At 42.1% G+C, this 18039-nt stretch overlaps 1 protein-coding gene across 1 annotated transcript in view; it reads right to left on the bottom strand.

Moving 5' to 3' along the window:
• The window catches only part of LOC124754737, a 179108-nt gene that overhangs the window by 145516 nt on the left and 15553 nt on the right, over positions 1-18039 (bottom strand). The window contains 2 exon segments of the mRNA XM_047249029.1: positions 2622-3277; positions 9788-10084. Coding sequence (XP_047104985.1) covers positions 2622-3277; positions 9788-10084 — 953 coding nt within the window.

Below are 18039 nucleotides of genomic sequence, written 5' to 3'. Positions count from 1 at the left end.
GCTCTCACTGCAAATTGCAATACTGCTATATATTTGGGAGATAAATATTTGATTCATTAGGACCTCCAGTCATTATTGTAAATCTATTGCATCATAGAGAGTAGGAGCCCCTTGTTCTCGAGCCAACTCTTGCTCTCATAATAGTTCAGTGTACCCTATCCTTTAACCTACATTAGAAGAAGCAAGGCAGTTAATGGAAGAGGCCTTACCCACACCATTTGATACAATTGAAATTCCACCCACCTCTCCTTCTGAAATTAGGAAGATAATAAACTCTCTCAAGAACAAAAGCTCACATGGAATTGATGGCATTTCCAGCAGGATAATAAAGGCTTGTTCCCAAGAAATAAGTGGGATTCTTAGCCACATATGCAATAGCTCTCTGAAGCAGGGCATTTTCCCAGATAGATTGAAGTACGTCATTGTTAAACCACTGCATAAAAAAGGGGATACGACTGATGTCAACAACTACTGCACAATCTCTCTTCTGACTGCCTTATCCAAAATTCTTGAAAAAGTAATGAATTGTAGAGTAGCTTCACACTTTTGTAAAAATAAAGTTTTAACAAAATGTCAGTTTGGTTTCCAGAAGGGTTTCTCAACGGAAAATGCTATGTATACTTTCACTAATGAAATATTAAATGCTCTGAGTAACCGAAAGTCACCCGTTGGGATTTTCTGTGATCTATCAAAGGCTTTTGATTGTGTAAATCATGGAATACTTCTAGATAAGCTCAAGTACTGTGGCATGAGTGGGACAGTGCTCAAATGGTTTAAATCATACCTAACTGGAAGAGAGCAGAAAGTTGAAATAAGCAGTTCACATAATATGCAAAAAACTGGTGATTTTTCAAACTGGGGAACAATCAAGAATGGGGTGCCACAAGGTTCGGTCTTGGGTCCTCTGCTGTTCATAATATATATTAATGACTTGCCATTCTATATTCACGAAGATGCAAAGCTGGTACTTTTTGCCGATGATACAAGTATAGCTATCACACCCGACAGACTAGAAATAACTGGTGAAATTGTAAAGGATGTTTTTCAGAAAATCATTAGGTGGTTCTCTGCAAATGGGCTCTCATTAAACTTTCACAAAACACAGTATATATAGTTCCACACAGTAAATGGAATGACCCCATTAATAAATATAGACTTCGGTCAGAAATCGTTAGCTAAGGTAGAATACTCAAAATTTCTAGGTGTATGCATTGATGGGGGGTTGAACTGGAAAAAACACACTGAGGATCTGCTGAAACGTTTGAGTTCAGCTACTTATGCTATTAGGGTCATTGCAAATTTTGGCGATATACATCTGAGTAAATTAGCTTACCACGCCTGTTTTCATTATCTGCTTTCGTATGGCATCATATTCTGGGGTAACTCATCATTGAGTAAAAGAGTGTTGATTGCACAAAAGAATCAGAATAAGTGCTGGAGCTCAACCAAGATCATCCTGCAGACACTTAGTTAAAGAGCTAGAAATCTTCACTGTAGCCTCACAATATATGTATTCACTTACGAAATTTGTTATTAACAATCCGAACGAATTCAAAAGTAATTGCAGTGTACATGGCTACAACACTAGCAGAAAGGATGATCTTCACTACTCTAGGTTAAATCTAACTTTGGCTCAGAAGTGGGTAAATTATGCTGCCACAAAAGTCTTTGGTCACTTACCTAATAGCATCAGAAGTCTGACAGATAGCCATATAGCCTTTAAAAGGGAATTAAAAGAATTTCTTAATGGCAACTCCTTCTACTCATTAGATGAATTTTTGGATATAGTAAGTGGGTAATTTCCCAACCTCCACAAAAAAAATTAAAAATATTGAGTGTAATGTAATATCTTGTATAGACACCTTTTATTAACCTGACACGTTCCCCATCATCTCGAAGTGTCGCATTCATGATCTATGGAACAAGTACTAATCTAATATAATCTACTGTGTGCGTCGACAATCATGTGCATTTATGTTCTGATGTATAATAAATCTCATGGTAATATTTAATCCGCATATCACTTCGTAGATATATGCAGAATCCCATTTCCTGTTGTTTATTATGATAAAGTTCTTTTTTTTCTGAGTAGCTTACGATTTGTATTAAATTATTGTGAGTGTGCACTCCTTATTTTACAGACTAGCAGGGTCCACCATCATTTCCTTTCGTTACCGTTGTGCGCATAATTAATTATTAGCTGGTAGGTAAGGAGGGGGTCGAGTGCATGTCTCGCTGTCATGCAAAATTCGTCTGAATTAAAGAGGTACAAACTCTTCTCCATCCCGGCACCTCGCAAAATGTATGTACTACATGATAATACAATTCTTAAATCTGAAAAAAACTTTAGGTAAATACTATAAATTGTAACAATCTCGATAAGTTATTCTAATATATTCAAACAAGTCGACAGCATTTTGTGAGATGTAGCAGATGACTTTTATTGTATTTAATGTACAGTATCGGTGGTAGAAAAAGAGTCAAAAGCAATCGCAGAAAGTGAATAATTTGGCAGTTTGTCGTAGCTACACAGATGAGAAGTGCTGATTATCCCCGCTGAGACTGTTAATTCTCCAGTGTAGTTGCTGAACTGTTAGCTCACGCATTGTCAGGTTTATGACTAGAGAGTAGGCAGTGAGCTGACGCTGATTTCTGGCAGCACGGAGACGACCTTCTGGAACTCACTGACTTCACAGCAATAGCTGAAACCTTTCTTCTGGTCGTTGGATTCCCAAGTGACCCAGCTGAGTTTGCTGCACACGTCGGGACACAGGTAGTAGTCGTCTCCGGGGTCGGACACATACGGATTGTTTATACCGATCAGAGCTACGCCCGCGTCATTGGCTGCGTCGTGCACCAACTTCCAGTACAGCTTCGGCACGGGGATCTGCTTGGTGTCAGCCACCAGGTACAGCTCTGTCTCCACGCCGTCCACGTTGGGCAGCGTGGCGACGCCGTAGGTTCCAGTGTATACCGTCAGGTCGGCACCTTTCTTGCGCGCATAGTAGCGTACGTTGCTCTCCACCGTTTCCCAGTTGGCACCATTGAAGGTCTGCCACTGGGGTGCCGCGTTGAGGAACCAGAAGGTGGCGGTCTGCTGCGAGCCGAACACCCAGTCGGCCTTAGCAGACATGTGGCCCCTAGACAAGTAGTAGTCGCCAGACGTGACGTACTGGTCCCCCAGCTCGCTCGAACCGAGTATCTCCGAAATAGTCTCGCGCTGTTTGTTCTTTGTGTACGCCGTGTTTACGTCTATGTCGCCGAAGAAGTCGCCTTGCTGTGAACAGAAGAATTTCAAAATGGCTGGTTACAATACCTGTGCTTTTACAGTGTTTGCATCTTCACACCACAATGTCCTTCACACATGCATGTCTGAAGGAAGAGACAGTGTTCTGATTAGAATGGTGATAAATGTTGCGGAATGAATTCGCGTTCTGTGAATCCGAATTGATGTCAGCTGTTTGCGACACAAGAAAATTTGTGTCATATCGAGACTCGAACTCAGATTTCCCGCTTGTCGCGAGCGGTCGCCTTAACCATTGCGGCTATCCGAACACGCCTCGAGGACCGATCCAAACGTCCAAATCTCACATAGCAAAAATTTATGAATCGAGTCCCGGTCCGATACAAATTTTTATGTCTCACAAATAGCTGACGTCAGTTCGATCGGATTCACGATATACGAATCCGTTTCCTAATAGAATGAGATTTTCATTCTGCAGCGGAGTGTGCGCTGATATGAAACATCCTTGCAGATTAAAACTGTGTGCCAGACCGAGACTCGAACTCGGGACCTTTGCCTTTAGCGGACAAGTGCTCTACCATCCCAGATACCCAATCACGACTCAAGCCCCGTCCTCACAGCTTTACTTCTGCCAGTATCTCGTCTCCTACTTTCCAAACTTTACAGAAGCTCTCCTGCGAACCTTGCAGAGCTAGCACTCCTGAAAGACAGGATATTGCGGAGACATGGCTTAGCCAGCTTCTGTAAAGTTTGGAAGGTAGGAGACGAGATACTGGCAGAAATAAAGCTGTGAGGACAGGACGTGAGTCGTGCTTGGGTAGCTCAGATGGTAGAGCACTTGCCCGCGAAAGGCAAAGGTCCCGAGTTGGAGTCTCGGTCCGGCACACAGCTTTAATCCGCCAGGAAGTTTAGTTTCCTAATAGTTCAAAAGTTTCCTATGTTGAACTAGTTTGACTAGACAAAATGGCTCTGAGCACTATGGGACTTAACATCTATGGTCATCAGTCCCCTAGAACTTAGATCTACTTAAACCTAACTCACCTAAGGACATCACACAACACCCAGTCATCACGAGGCAGAAAAAATCCCTGACCCCGCCGGGAATCGAACCCGGGAACCCGGGCGCGTGAAGCAAGAACGCTACCGCACGACCACGAGCTGCAGACTTGACAAACGGACAACTTTTTGATTATATGTTCCACCAGATCTGTCGCATCGGAATCTCGCACCTTCTACTGACGTTCTGCGTTCCTTAATTACAGGTATATGGGAAACACTGCAATAACGAGTTTTTCCTCCATTCGCTTCGACAATACCCGATCGATCATTGGGGCTGGTGTTTCGAGAAGGAAAACAAGTGGGATACGTCAAGTGTCTCCCTAACGACGGCAGTGGAGAGGATTCAGATTTCTATCTATTTTTCTAATTTCCAGTGCGGAAATATTTGTTTCTCTTACACATACGGGTTTTACTTCAGAAATGACTGAATACGCCGCCCCACGAAGGAATTATTCAAATAGGACGGAAATCGGTAGATGTGATATACGAGTACAGACAGTTTCAGAAAAATTGGATGGTTTATTCAGGAGAAAGAGCCTTACAAACTGAGCAAGTCCACAACGCGTTGGTCCACCTCTGGCCCTTATGCAAACAGTTATTAGTCTTGGCATTTATTGACAGAGTTACTAGACGTCCTCCTGAGGGATATCGTGGCAATTCAGAGGTGGACCGACGCGTTATGGACTCGCGCAGTTTGTAAAGCTCTCTTTCTTGAATAAATATTCCATTTTTCTCAAACTGTAACCATTTGTTTGTTTATACGTGTACATCACGTCAACCGATTTCCGTCCCATTCAGGTAATTCCTTTGTGGTGAGTACTGTTTTTGTCATAGAGTGTATCTTCCCATTCATGGCAAATGTCTACAGAAGATGACAGGGAGATGAACGGCGTCTAAAACACATGAATAAGTTCGTGAATTCTACCGGAAGAACACGTGGCCAGGTTCTCGCTAGTGCCACCTGCTGGAGGAATGGAAGTTTAATTTCAATCCTGACTTTCTAATTTAGGTATTTCACACTTTCGTTACATCACATTACGTACGATCTAAGTGAGCTTTTTCGACAAGCCGAGGTCCGATTCTCTGTCCCAGATTTGTCCGTTCCGAGCTAGGTGCAAGCCTTTTATGACCAAAAAATCGCTGGATTTTGAACATTAAGCATTCCGCTTTCCTTCCATTCAGACTCCAACAACACAGTAGCCAAGGGGCTACGCAGCTAAACGTCTCTATCCAAACTACGAGTTACCGTCAAACGAAGCCATCTACATGCATATTATTACCCTTAGAAAGGATACAGGATACAGGTGTAACTCGTTACCCCACTTGATTACTTACGTTTTGAGGATGCTTATTTTTTATATTGGTAGACCTGATGCTTAATGTATTATCAGCTATGCCCCAGATGCATTTTTTGCTGGCTGCGTTCAACAAATTACTCCTATCGAAGAGGAGAACCATATATGTTGGGGTAAGGAGTTATCCCTGTATCCAACTACGTAAGTACATTTCAGTTATAATTTTGAATTTCGGATTATAGCGGCTAGCATTAGCGTGAAATTAATAGGTGCGAACCAAGAGAGCGTTCTAAATATGCGAAAGAATGAGTTGGAAGCAGATAGCCAATATGACAACAATCAATTTTACGAGTAAGATGATGTTGAAGTTCTCTCCGATCATGGAAGTGTTACTTCTTAGCGTCAATTGTTCGACATAAACGAAATTAATGATACTGAGGATCAGCAATATACATTGAAGAGCCAAAGAAACTGTACACCTGTCTAATGTTGTGTATGGCCCCCGCAAACACGCAGAAGTGTCACGGCGTGGTATGGACTTGACTAACGTCTGAAGTAGCGCTGGAGGGAACTGACACCATGAATCCTGCTGGACTGTCCATAAATCCGTAAGAGTACGAGTGTGTGAAGATCTCTTCTGAACAACACGTTGCAAGCCACCCCAGATATGCTTAATAATGTTCATGTCTGGGGAGTTTGGTGGCCAGCGGAAGTGTTTAAATTCAGAAGAGTGTTCCTAAAGCCACTATGGACGTGTAGGGTGTCGCATTGTCCTGCTGGAATTGCCCAAGTCCGTCGGAATGCACAATGGACATGAATGGACGCATATGATCAGCCAGGATGCTTACGTACGTGTCAACTATCAGAGTCGTATCTAGATGCACCAGGAGCCCATATCACTCTAACTTCACACACGCAACACCATCACAGAGCCTCCACCAGCTTGAATAGTCCCCTGCTAACATGCAGGGCCCATGGATTCATGAGGGTGTCTCCATACCCGTACACGTCCAGCCGACCGATACTATTTGAAACAAGACTCGTGCGGCCAGGCAATGTGTTTCCAGTCATCATCAGTCCAAATTCTGTGTGTACCGCCCAGGCTAGGCGTAAAGCAAGTAGGACTTCGGCTCCGAAAGCCCATATCGATGATATTTCATTGAATGGCTCGCACGCTGACACTTGTTGATGGTCCAGCATAGAAATCTGCAGCAATTTGTGGAAGGGCTGCACTTCTGTTACGTTGAACGATTCTCTTCAGTCGTCGTTGGTCCCGTTCTTGCAGGATCTTTTTCCGGAGGCAGCGATGTCGGAGATTTGATGTTTTAGCGGTTTCCTGATATTCACGGTACACTCCTGAAATAGTCGTACGGGAAAATTCACACTTTATCGCTATCTCGGAGATGCTGTGTCCCATCGCTCGTGCGCGTTCAAACTCACTTAAATCTTGATAACCTGCCATTTTAGCAGCAGTAAGCGATCTAAGAACTGCGCCAGACATTTGTTGTCTTATATAGGCGTTCCCGACCGCAGTGCCGTATTCCGTCTGTTTTCATATCTCTGTATGTGAATACGCATGCCTACACCAGTTTCTTTGGCGCTTCAGTATATATGTAAGAAGAATGTTTATGTGTCGTACGAAGGAACCTCCCAAAACTAGAACAATCACCAGAAACATAACAGTCAGAATTCCGAGTGTCAAGGAACGGCAAAGACTCTTTCTATACAGAGGAATTCTTAGAATGTACTGATCGATGACGATATCTTCCATCAAATTGTAGCCCACACCAACCAAGAAATTGAGAGACATAAGCTGAAGTACAAACATGCTGGACATGTTGAAGCAACTGATAAGGACGGAATATGTTCCCTTATTTTAACTCTGTAAATCTCATGAGTACGAAAGGACTCCTATTTGTACATGAATGATATGTTTTCGAAATAAGGACCCAGAATGTACAAGTGTATCATGAGTGAGTCAAGATTTAGGTGTCTACCCAACTGTACAATGTTCCATGACAAGAAGTAAGAAATCAAGATGCAAGTTTTGTCCAATTCCGTGTCTCTGGCAAACTTCCGTACAGATTTGTATTACATGCTATATACCCTATCCCCACTGTACAGATGAAGAATAATGACTTGGCTTTAGAAGTCACTGCCTTTTGCGGGTGTATATAGCTTCTAAATCCGGTAAGTGCGGGCTGAAAATAGTAACTTTGCGTGACAGCAGAACCTTTTATATGATCAGTGAGTTCCCTATATTGGGAAAGAAGCAAGAGGGCCTCAAGAGCCTATAGCTGTTCATTTAGTAAAGTCATCGACTGGTTCAATTCACGGGACCAATCTTAATATAACGATGAGCAATTAGTTCACATCTATTCAGTCAGCAGAGGGTATGCTGAAAAATCATAAATTCGCAGTTGTGGGAACAGTCAGACAGAACAAGAAAGAGATACCTCCTTCCTCTTTGCGAACAGAAAGGATGAATTGCTGCAATTGCAGTTTTGCTGTCGCGAGAAGCTGATTCTTGTATCATTCACGACACTAAATATCAGAAGCTGTTATTTTACTCTCAAAAATACAGTCAGACAACTCAATAAGTTAAGAGACCAAGAAACCGAAAATATCGAAGTTTTATAACAGTAAAAAGGATGGTTAGATACCTTGGACCAAATGGCGTATTGCTACACGGTGCCACGCAAAACCAGAAGTTGGTCTCTGAGGTTTGCTTACGTTTGTTGGATCAGGCGGGAATAAATGCAGTGGTACTGTTCATGGCAGGAAGTAATAACAGAAAAGATTACAAGAAGACAATATTTGTATCAACTTGGGCTTCAGATGTAGCAGGAACGTATGATGAGAAAGCTGACCAGAAACATGCCTACTGAGCTTCGCTCAAACATTCGGGATCGACTAAACATCTAAAAGGACAGCTGAAGTACCTAAAAAGATTAATAAAAGTGCTGTTGTCACTAGTTCTCTGCCTCGTGATGACTGGGTGTTGTGTGACGTTCGAAGCAATTGATCGGCGTCTTAGGGAGCACGGAACATTCCAGCCTATGACTCGCGACTGGGGAAGATCTAGAACGACGAGGACACCTGCAATGGACGAGGCAATTCTTCGTGCAGTTGACGATAACCCTAATGTCAGCGTCAGAGAAGTTGCTGCTGTACAAGGTAACGTTGACCACGTCACTGTATGGAGAGTGCTACGGGAGAAACAGTTGTTTCCGTACCATGTACAGCGTGTGGAGGCACTATCAGCAGCTGATTGGCCTCCACGGGTATACTTCTGCGAATGGTTCATCCAACAATGTGTCAATCCTCATTTCAGTGCAAATGTTCTCTTTACTGATGAGGCTTCATTCCTACGTGATCAAATTGTAAATTTTCACAATCAACATGTGTGGGCTGACGAGAATCCGCACGCAATTGTGCAATCACGTCATCAACACAGATTTTCTGTGAACGTTTGGGCAGGTGATGTCTTGATTGGGCCCCATGTTCTTCCACCTACGCTCAAGGGAGCACGTTATCATGATTTCATACGGGATACTCCACCTGTGCTGCTAGAACATGTGCCTTTACAAGTACGACAAAAGATGTGGTTCATGCACGATGGAGCTCCTGCACATTTCAGTCGAAGTGTTCGTACGCTTCTCAACAACAGATTTGGTGACCGATGGATTGGTAGAGGCGGACCAATTCCATGGCCTCCACGCTCTCCTGACCTCAACCCTCTTGACTTTCATTTATGGGGGCTTTTGAAAGCTCTTGTCTACGTAACCCCGGTACCAAATGTAGAGACTCTTCGTGCTCGTATTGTGGACGGTTGTGATACAATACACCATTCTCCAGGGCTGCATCAGCGCATCAGGGATTCCATGCGACGGAGGGTGGATGCATGTATCCTCGCTAACGGAGGACATTTTGAACATTCCCTGTAACAAAGTGTTTGAAGTCACGCTGGTACGTTCTGTTGCTATGTGTTTCCATTCCATGATTAATGTGATTTGAAGAGAAGTAATAAAATGAGCTCTAACATGGAAAGTAAGCGTTTCCGGACACATGTCCATATAACATATTTCTTTCTTTGTGTGTGAGGAATGTTTCCTGAAAGTTTGGCCGTACCTTTTTGTAACACAGCCACATAATCAAATTGTGTAAACAGTATTGTCGTGTAGCTCACCATCCAGTTGGGTCTAGGGAAGCCGCTTTGATAGCCACCGATGCCAGCCACTATGGTCTCTTGCGCGTAGAGCGTCGTCAGTCGCGTGTCATCGAAGCAGATGTCGATGAGCTTGACAAAACCGGTGGATAGCTCGAAGCCGATCTGCAGTAGCGGGTAGACGCCGGCAGAGGCGCCACAGGTCTGCTGCGTGTCACGTTGCGAGCTGTCGGGGAGGGAGCTGCACTTCAGGTCGCTCAGCGCGTAGCTGCGCCCGTCCACCGAGAACGTCGTGCCGGACACGCACGTCGCTGTCGCCTGCACACACGCAATACAGCGGTCTCTTGAAAATAAATCTCGAATGGTTACTATCTGTTGAGAAAACAAGTATCAGATTCCCTTTTTTTTGCGTTTTCTTGTCAGTTCAAAAACGGAAACGGACGGAAACATTTAACAGGCTAGGAGATGGAGGGGATAGGGGTGAATTGTCGTCATAATTCGAAACTATGTGCATAAAACTAGGAATTACTTCAGGTGACAACGAGAAGCATGAACAAAATATTAACAGGTTTCAGGTTGCGAGACACTGGTGGTCTGTATGTATATTACATATTAAAATGGAACGTGTGACAAATTACAGATCCGCACATGTCGGATTCAGTGCCCTAAATTCATTCAACATCATGGTCGATATTACGTCCAGCCTCGTTGTCAAGTATGTGGAGTCCAGAAATCCTGTGTACTCGGTTTGCTAGACAAACATTCAAACAAATCGTATTAATGAGTTTTATTACAAAAAGTAAATTACAATACTTAACTTTTGCAACTACACATATGAGTCTCAAGCAAAGGGTTACATACGAAATAATGAATCTTTTTCAGTATCAACAACTCCAAGTCTGTGGTACATAGAAAGTACAAGCGGAGCAACTAGAGCTGACACCTCTATCCAACTCGCTAACATTGCAGCTGCTATTCAACTGGGCGTTACCAGTCTATCGCGGCCCTCTTCACACAGGGTGCGGTGCTGCCGCGTTTTCGTCCTGGAGAGGGGCAGGTCAGCATGCGATTGTTTGACGTCTTCTCGTAGCCACCTCTTCTCTATCGTTCCCGACTATGGCGCCGGCTCTTGACTTTACGCCGTAACAGTCGATAGCTTTTCTGCAGCGTATTTGACCTCTTTCAGTATTTAGTAAAGCTCAGTTCGTAGTAATCACGTAAAACAAAAGTAGTATCTAGTGTTCACCAAGGAAGTCTGCTTTTGCTAATCTACGCAAACGACTTAAGACACAACCTGAGCAGCCCTCTGAGATCGTTTGCAGCTTATTCTGACATTCACAGTCTTGTAAAGTCGTCAGAAGACCAAATTCAATTGCAAAATGATTCAGGTGAGATATAAGTATCGCTTGAAAGTGGTAATTGACTGTAAAAATGAAAAGTGTGAAGTCATCCACATGGGTGCTAAAAGGAATCAGCTAAATTCGATTACATGATAAATCACACAGATCTAATGGCTGTAAATTCAACTAAATACTTAGGCATTATAATTACGAATACCTTTATTTGGGACTGACACATGGATAATCTTGATGGTAAAGCAAACGAAAGACTGCGATTTATTGCCTGAACGCTTAATAAATGCAACAGGTCTCCTAAAGATACTCCTTACACTAACACCCGTCCGCTCGCTTCTGGAATACTGCTGTGCGGTGTGGGTTCCACATCAGTTAGGATTGACCGGTGGACACAGAAAAAGTTCAAAGAGGGACAACTCGTTTTGTATTATTACGAAATAGAGGACAAGGTGCCACGAATAAAAACGCGAATTGCAGTGGCAATTGTTTCATTGTGACAGCATTTTCTAATGAACTTTAACTCACCAGATTCATCCTAAGAGTGTGAAAATATTTTTTTGGTGCCCACCTACTTAGGGGTCATCATAATAAAATAAGAGAATTCAGAGCTCTCACAGAAAGATTTAAGTGTACGTTTTCCCCGCCCTCTTAGAGAGTGAAGTGGTAGTATAATAGCTCGAAGGTGGTTCGATGAACCCTCCGTCAGACACTTAATTCTGAATTTTGCAGAATAATCTCATCTATGTAGATTAAGATGCCCGACATCAGAAATAACTGACAAATGTGTGAGTTTCTCATTAATCATTGATGACCTACATGAACAGGGATTAATTTTCCCCAACACAAGCAAGGAAATTCGATGTGTCAGTCAACGCATTTCTTTGGGGTCAGAAAATAGGTCTGATGAAGGGATAACCCGTAATGGCACATTACGCACACTCTTCGAATTATTTTTGAATCTGACTACTGATACCTTGTTTCCAGCTTCTCTAGCTACAGTTTCTTTGACCCTGACCTCTTGCGTATAACTAAGCAGTGGAAAGCACTTCTGGAACTTTTTCACGAGATTTAGCATTGTTTGGACTTGGAATAGGAGAACATCAGCAAAGACGAGAATCAATGCGACTGAGATGTGAACTATAGAAGGACTTAAAGATTAAGGTACTGGTAAAGTAAGTTGTGATTCTCCGCAGAATCGGCAACGAAAGGAGTGTTTGGAGAACAATAAGAAGGAAAAGGGACAGGATGGTACTACATGTGTTAAGGTAACAGGGAATAACTTCCGTGGTTCGTAAGAGAGCTGCATGAGGTAAAAAATATAGTGGAAGACAGAGGTTAGGATAAACCCAACAAATAAATGATAATGTTGGATGAAAGTTGTGCTCTGAGGAGAATAGGTTGACACAGCAGTGAAATTCGTAACTGGCCACATCGGATCAGTCAGAAGACTGAAAACCCAAAATAAGAGAAAGAAGACTAAAAATGACGCTCTCCATTCATTACCTAAAACTAAGAAAAACGAGATTCTTGCTTGTTAGGACGAAGTGGTATAGCCTGATGTAATTAAAAAACTTATAACTGCGGATTGAGTTCGACTTTATTAGCTTACTTACATATTACATCGATCAACATATACGAGGGTTGACTGAAAAGCAATGCCTCCACCTTCGTAACTCTTCGATAGTTGGCAGCATTGGTATGCGGCAGATACTGGCTTGCTCGGTAGCCTCTTCTCTACAACTCCAGCTGGCGGGAAGCCTTAGCGTTGAACAGTTGTGTTGTAACAGTGTAAAGTAAGGAACCTTGCGCAGACGGTCGGTCAATGCGATTTAAGCAACGTGCAGTCATTGAATTCTTGCCAGCAGAAAGTGTCACCCCAAAGGAGATTCATCAAATCGCATTGACTGACCGTCTACGCTGGGTTCTATACTTTACACTGTAACAACACAATTGTCCAATGCTAAGGCTTATCGCCAACTGGAGCTATAGAAAAGAGGCTACAGAACAAGCCAACAGCCACATTCATAGGGCAGTACGAAAGTGTTCCTGATTTTACAGGTACACAGACATCCTACCGCACCTCACTTGATGCACCAAATCAGCCATTCTTTATCCAGTTAAAATGTCTAGGGGTATGTGCAACTGTGGTTAAAAATCAGCGATTAGCATACCCAAAATTTAGCAGCTTACCAATGAACGGCTTCAGCCGAGTATGGCATACCTGAAGAAGCTTGTGGAATTTATTCTTCACTGAACAGGGTTCATTATTAAGGCTAGAGGCGATGTTACACGGTATCAGTTTGTTATCTCCTGGTGTGACTAACTTTTTGTCCAGTGTGTTTATGCTAGTTTCAGGGAAGCGATAAAATTATTTGACAGTCTTCCGCATGAATACATATTTCAAGATCACTAATTCCATCAATAAATTACATGGAACCAAGATTAAACCAAGTATCATTTTAGAAAAAGTACTTTACGGTATGAAATATGTTTCAAATTCTGTAAAGATCATTGCTGTCTTTACTTCACTGAAATGAAACTGTCTGCTTGCCGACGTTTTGGCACAGATTACATGATCAGTCATATAGACACATTATCTCATTGTATGATAGGCCTGTTTCACTTGATGGTGTGGGAAAATTTCAGTTATATTACATCACAGTCAGACAGGGATTCCGAAATCACAATATAATAGTGATAAAGAGTAGACTGAAGTTTAAGACATTCGTCAGGAATAATCAATACGCAAAGAAGTGGGATACGGAAGTACTACGCAATGACGAGGTACGGTTGAAGTCCTCTAAGATACAGCAATAAGGAATAGCTCAGTAGCCAGAACAGTTGAAGAGGAATGGACATTTCAAAAAGGGCCATCACAGAAGTTGGGAAGGAAAACATAGGTACAAAGAAGGAACTGCAAAGAAACCATGGGTAACAACAAATACTTCAATTGATCGATGAAAGGAGGAAGTACAAAAATGTTCTGAGGAACTCAGAAATAGAGAAATACAAGTCGCTGAGGAATGAAATAAATAGGAAGTGCAGGGAAGCTAAGATGAAATAGCTGCAGGAAAAATGTGAAGAAATTGAAAAAGAAATGATTGTCGGAAGGACAGACGCAGCTTATAGAAAGCCAAAACAACCTTCGGTGACACTGAAAGAAATGGCGATAACATTAAGAGTGCAACGAGAATTCCACTTTTAAATTCAGAAGAGAGAGCGGATATGTGGAAAGAATACATTGAAAGTCTCTATGAGGGGCAAGATTTGTCTGAATGTGATAGGAGAAGAAACAGTATTCGATTTAGAAGAGATAGAGGATCCAGTACTAGAATCAAACAGAGCTTTGGAAGACTTAAGATCAAGTAAAACAGTAGGGATAGATAACATTCCACCAGAATTTCTAAAATCATTGGGGAAAGTGGCAACAAAACAAATATTCAAGTTGATGTGTTGAATGCATGACTGCGAAATACCAACTGACTTTCGGAAAAGCATCATCCACACAATTCCGAAGACGGCAAGAGCTGACAAGTGCGAGAATTATCGTACAATCAGCTTAACAGCTCATGAATCCAAGTTGCTGCTAAGAATAATATACAGAAGAATGGAAAAGAAAATTGAGGATGCACAAGATGCTTTAGGAAAGGTAAAAGCACTAGAGAGGCAATTCTGACGTTGCGGTTAATAATGGAAGCAAGACTGAAGAAAAATCTAGACACGTTCGTAGGATTTGTCGACCGGGAAAAAGAGTTCGACAATGTAAAATGGTGCAAGATGTTCGAAATTCTGAGAAAAGTAGGGGTAAGCTATAGGGAGAGACGGGTCACATGCAATATGTACAACAACCAAGAGGGAATAATAAGAGTGGACGATCAAGAACGAAGTGCTCGTATTAAGAAGGGTGTAAGACAAGGCCCCTACTCTTCAATCTGTACATCGAGGAAGCAATGATGGAAATAAAAGAAAGGTTCAGGAGTAAAATTAAAATTCAAGGTGAAAGGATACAAAAGATACGATTCGCTGATGACACTGCTATCTTGAGTGAAAGTGAAGAAGAATTACATGAGCTGCTGAATGGAATGAACAGTCTAATGAGTACACAGTATGGTTTGAGAGTAAATCGGAGAAAGACGAAGGTAATGAAAGTAGTAGAAATGAGAACAGCGTGAAACTTAACATCAGGATTGATGGTCACGAAGTAGATGAAGTTAAGGAATTCTGCTATCTAGGCAGTAAAATAACCAATGACGGACGGAGGAAGGAGGACATCAAAAGCAGACTAGCTATGGCCAAAAAGCCATTCCTGGCCAAGAGAAGTCTACTAACATGAAATATCAGCCTTAATTTGAGGAAGAAATGTCTGAGAATGTACGTCTGGATGACAACATTGTATGGTAGTGAAACATGGACTGTGGGAAAACCGGGACAGAAGAGAATCGAAGTATTTAAAATGTGGTGCTATAGGTGGACTGTTAAGATAAGGAATGAGGAGGTTCTGCGCAGAATCGGAGAGGAAAGGAATGTGTGGAAAACACTGATAAGTAGAAGGGACAGGATGAGCTATCCATTCATTCTTCTGAGTGAAACCAGCCTGCAGTACTTTCGTTAGTTGAATTAAAACAGTGCTACATTATACTGCCGGAGGGTACCCCAACCGTCAGGGGTAAGTGAAGAAATCTCTGTGATGCATTTCAAGTTAAAATAAGCATTATACTTGTTAATTTAATTATGTATGTTTTATCTCTTAAAACTGTTTCATACATTGTTGTGGATTAAGTGGATCCAGGCACCATTATCTAATTATGCTAATGTATCGCTGGAGAAGCACTGCCGTCACTTAAATTGTCGACCCCACCTAAACAAAATTTTCGAAAACCTGTAATATCTTGGTCAGATCGGATTATTTTCCCTGACACACACAGTCTTTAGACTGTAGACTAAGTTGACCGATGGCAACGATGTAGCACCACGAGCGGGGACATGAAAGGGGGAATGTTTGTTCACATGCGTTTCAGTGCTGACAATGCTAGCGGGTGCGCGCTTCCTTCCGATCAGGAGACATAAATTCCACATGAGAGTAACAAGGGTTTGTGAAAGCCCATTAAAGAGATGTTCACGGTAAAATGTAGTATTCAATCACAATAAGCAAATTAACGTAAATTAACTCAGTTTTAATTCTGCTCAGTACGGCAAATGACGTTTAAAATATTCAATTCCCTGGCGGGCGGGGCAGCATTGCGGTGCAAGCGATCGCCGATTGTCGGCAGCTTCTCATTGTCTCAATAAATACAGGCTGTTCCAAAATTATCTTCAGAATTTGAATACATATATTTCAGAAATGGGGAGAGATACAATCGTGCTGTTTGCAGCATGATGCTCATGCATACCAAAGGTTCTAGTAGCCACTTAACAGAGTTCAGTGCATTAGGGTGACAATATTTTCAAGACCAAAATTCGGGACCATTAAAAAATCTTGATATTGTAAGAAAAGTCTTAATTGTACGTTATAGAGACAAACGATCACGCTAATTTTATTACAAAAACTACCTTCTAAGATTAAGGACAGACATACAGTGCTGTAAATTTCCTTCATTATATCTGTATTCTTCAACAGCATATGAAAACATTCAACTCAAGTTTCATCATAATTCACTCTATTCTCTAACACTACTTTCGGAGTTTCAATAAGAAACTGTTTTTGTCATAGCTCCATACGTTACTAACTTCGGAAAATAGCCTTTCAGTACCAGCACAGTGGCAGGTGAAATGAAGAACCAATATGGGAAATATCGTTTAATAGTTGTTAAATCCAGAACTAATGGCTCTTCCGAATGACTTTTGAAGAAATTCGGGACAAAGCTATAAAAAAAAGGGGAAGGGGGCGGATCTTAAATGTGTGCGTCATGTATAGCACACCGGATATTTAAGTGATACTCTAGTACCATGCCCGGTGTAACATTTCCTCTTTAACGTGTGCTGCTGCCGCTATGATGCGAGCTCAAATTTCCTGCAGGTCCCACCCAAAGGAAAAAAGGTAATGGTGTTTCGCAGGACCTGAGTGTTAGATCTAGTCTGTACCAACCATTCAATCTGTACCAACCATTCCACATATTGTGCCAACCGCTTTGGGGGGGGGGGGGGGGGGGCTGTGGCTTTGCACCTCTGTTGCATTTTATTTAATTTTGACTATCTGACTCTGTCAGGTATGGCCGCAGCTTTCGTATTTTTTGGTGCGTTATGCTGTGACATTTAGTTTTAATTCTGTCCGAAGAAGGTGACTCTTGTGACACCGAAACCTAGGTCACAAATTAATTGTATTCGCGATTGAGGGCTGTGTTTTTTCAAAATTTTGTATTATACAACAGTCGCTGATTGACAGCCATGTTAAAAACCTTACTATCGGCTCAGCTGTTATCAAAGTGCATATATCTCACAAAACACGAGAAAATTAAATGAAGAAGTAACCAGGGTACCTAAGAAACGTATTTTATGCCAAATTTCGAGGGTACAATCTCAAACCATTGTTTGCCGTACTACGCTGCATTATGCCTTTGCTCTATCACTGTACTCCATATTTATCATCGTATTTCTCATTATGCGTAGAACTTAACATTATATATAGTTCCAAGATCCACTTATTTTTGAATAAATCTACTTATTTGTACACGATGTTGATGTCAGTGATAGGCCAGCTAATCCATCACAGAATGACGTGATGTTTATTAGCCGCATGTAATTAAAACACTTCGGCGACTTGTGCGTTGACGATGATAAATTGATGCTTAGGACAACATGCCATCCAGCCCCAGAACGGGGCCGGCAGTCGCACCCGAGCCCCCTGCATGACTACTCGGCTACTTGGGTGGATGCAGTGAATCAGTTTAGCTCTACTAGCCACGAGCCATATTAATACTC

Source organism: Schistocerca piceifrons, chromosome 1, assembly GCF_021461385.2.
Source record: "Schistocerca piceifrons isolate TAMUIC-IGC-003096 chromosome 1, iqSchPice1.1, whole genome shotgun sequence".
Classification (NCBI taxonomy): domain Eukaryota; kingdom Metazoa; phylum Arthropoda; class Insecta; order Orthoptera; family Acrididae; genus Schistocerca; species Schistocerca piceifrons.
The sequence above is the reverse complement of the archived record's forward strand: the minus strand, read 5'-3'. Positions and strand labels throughout refer to the sequence as shown.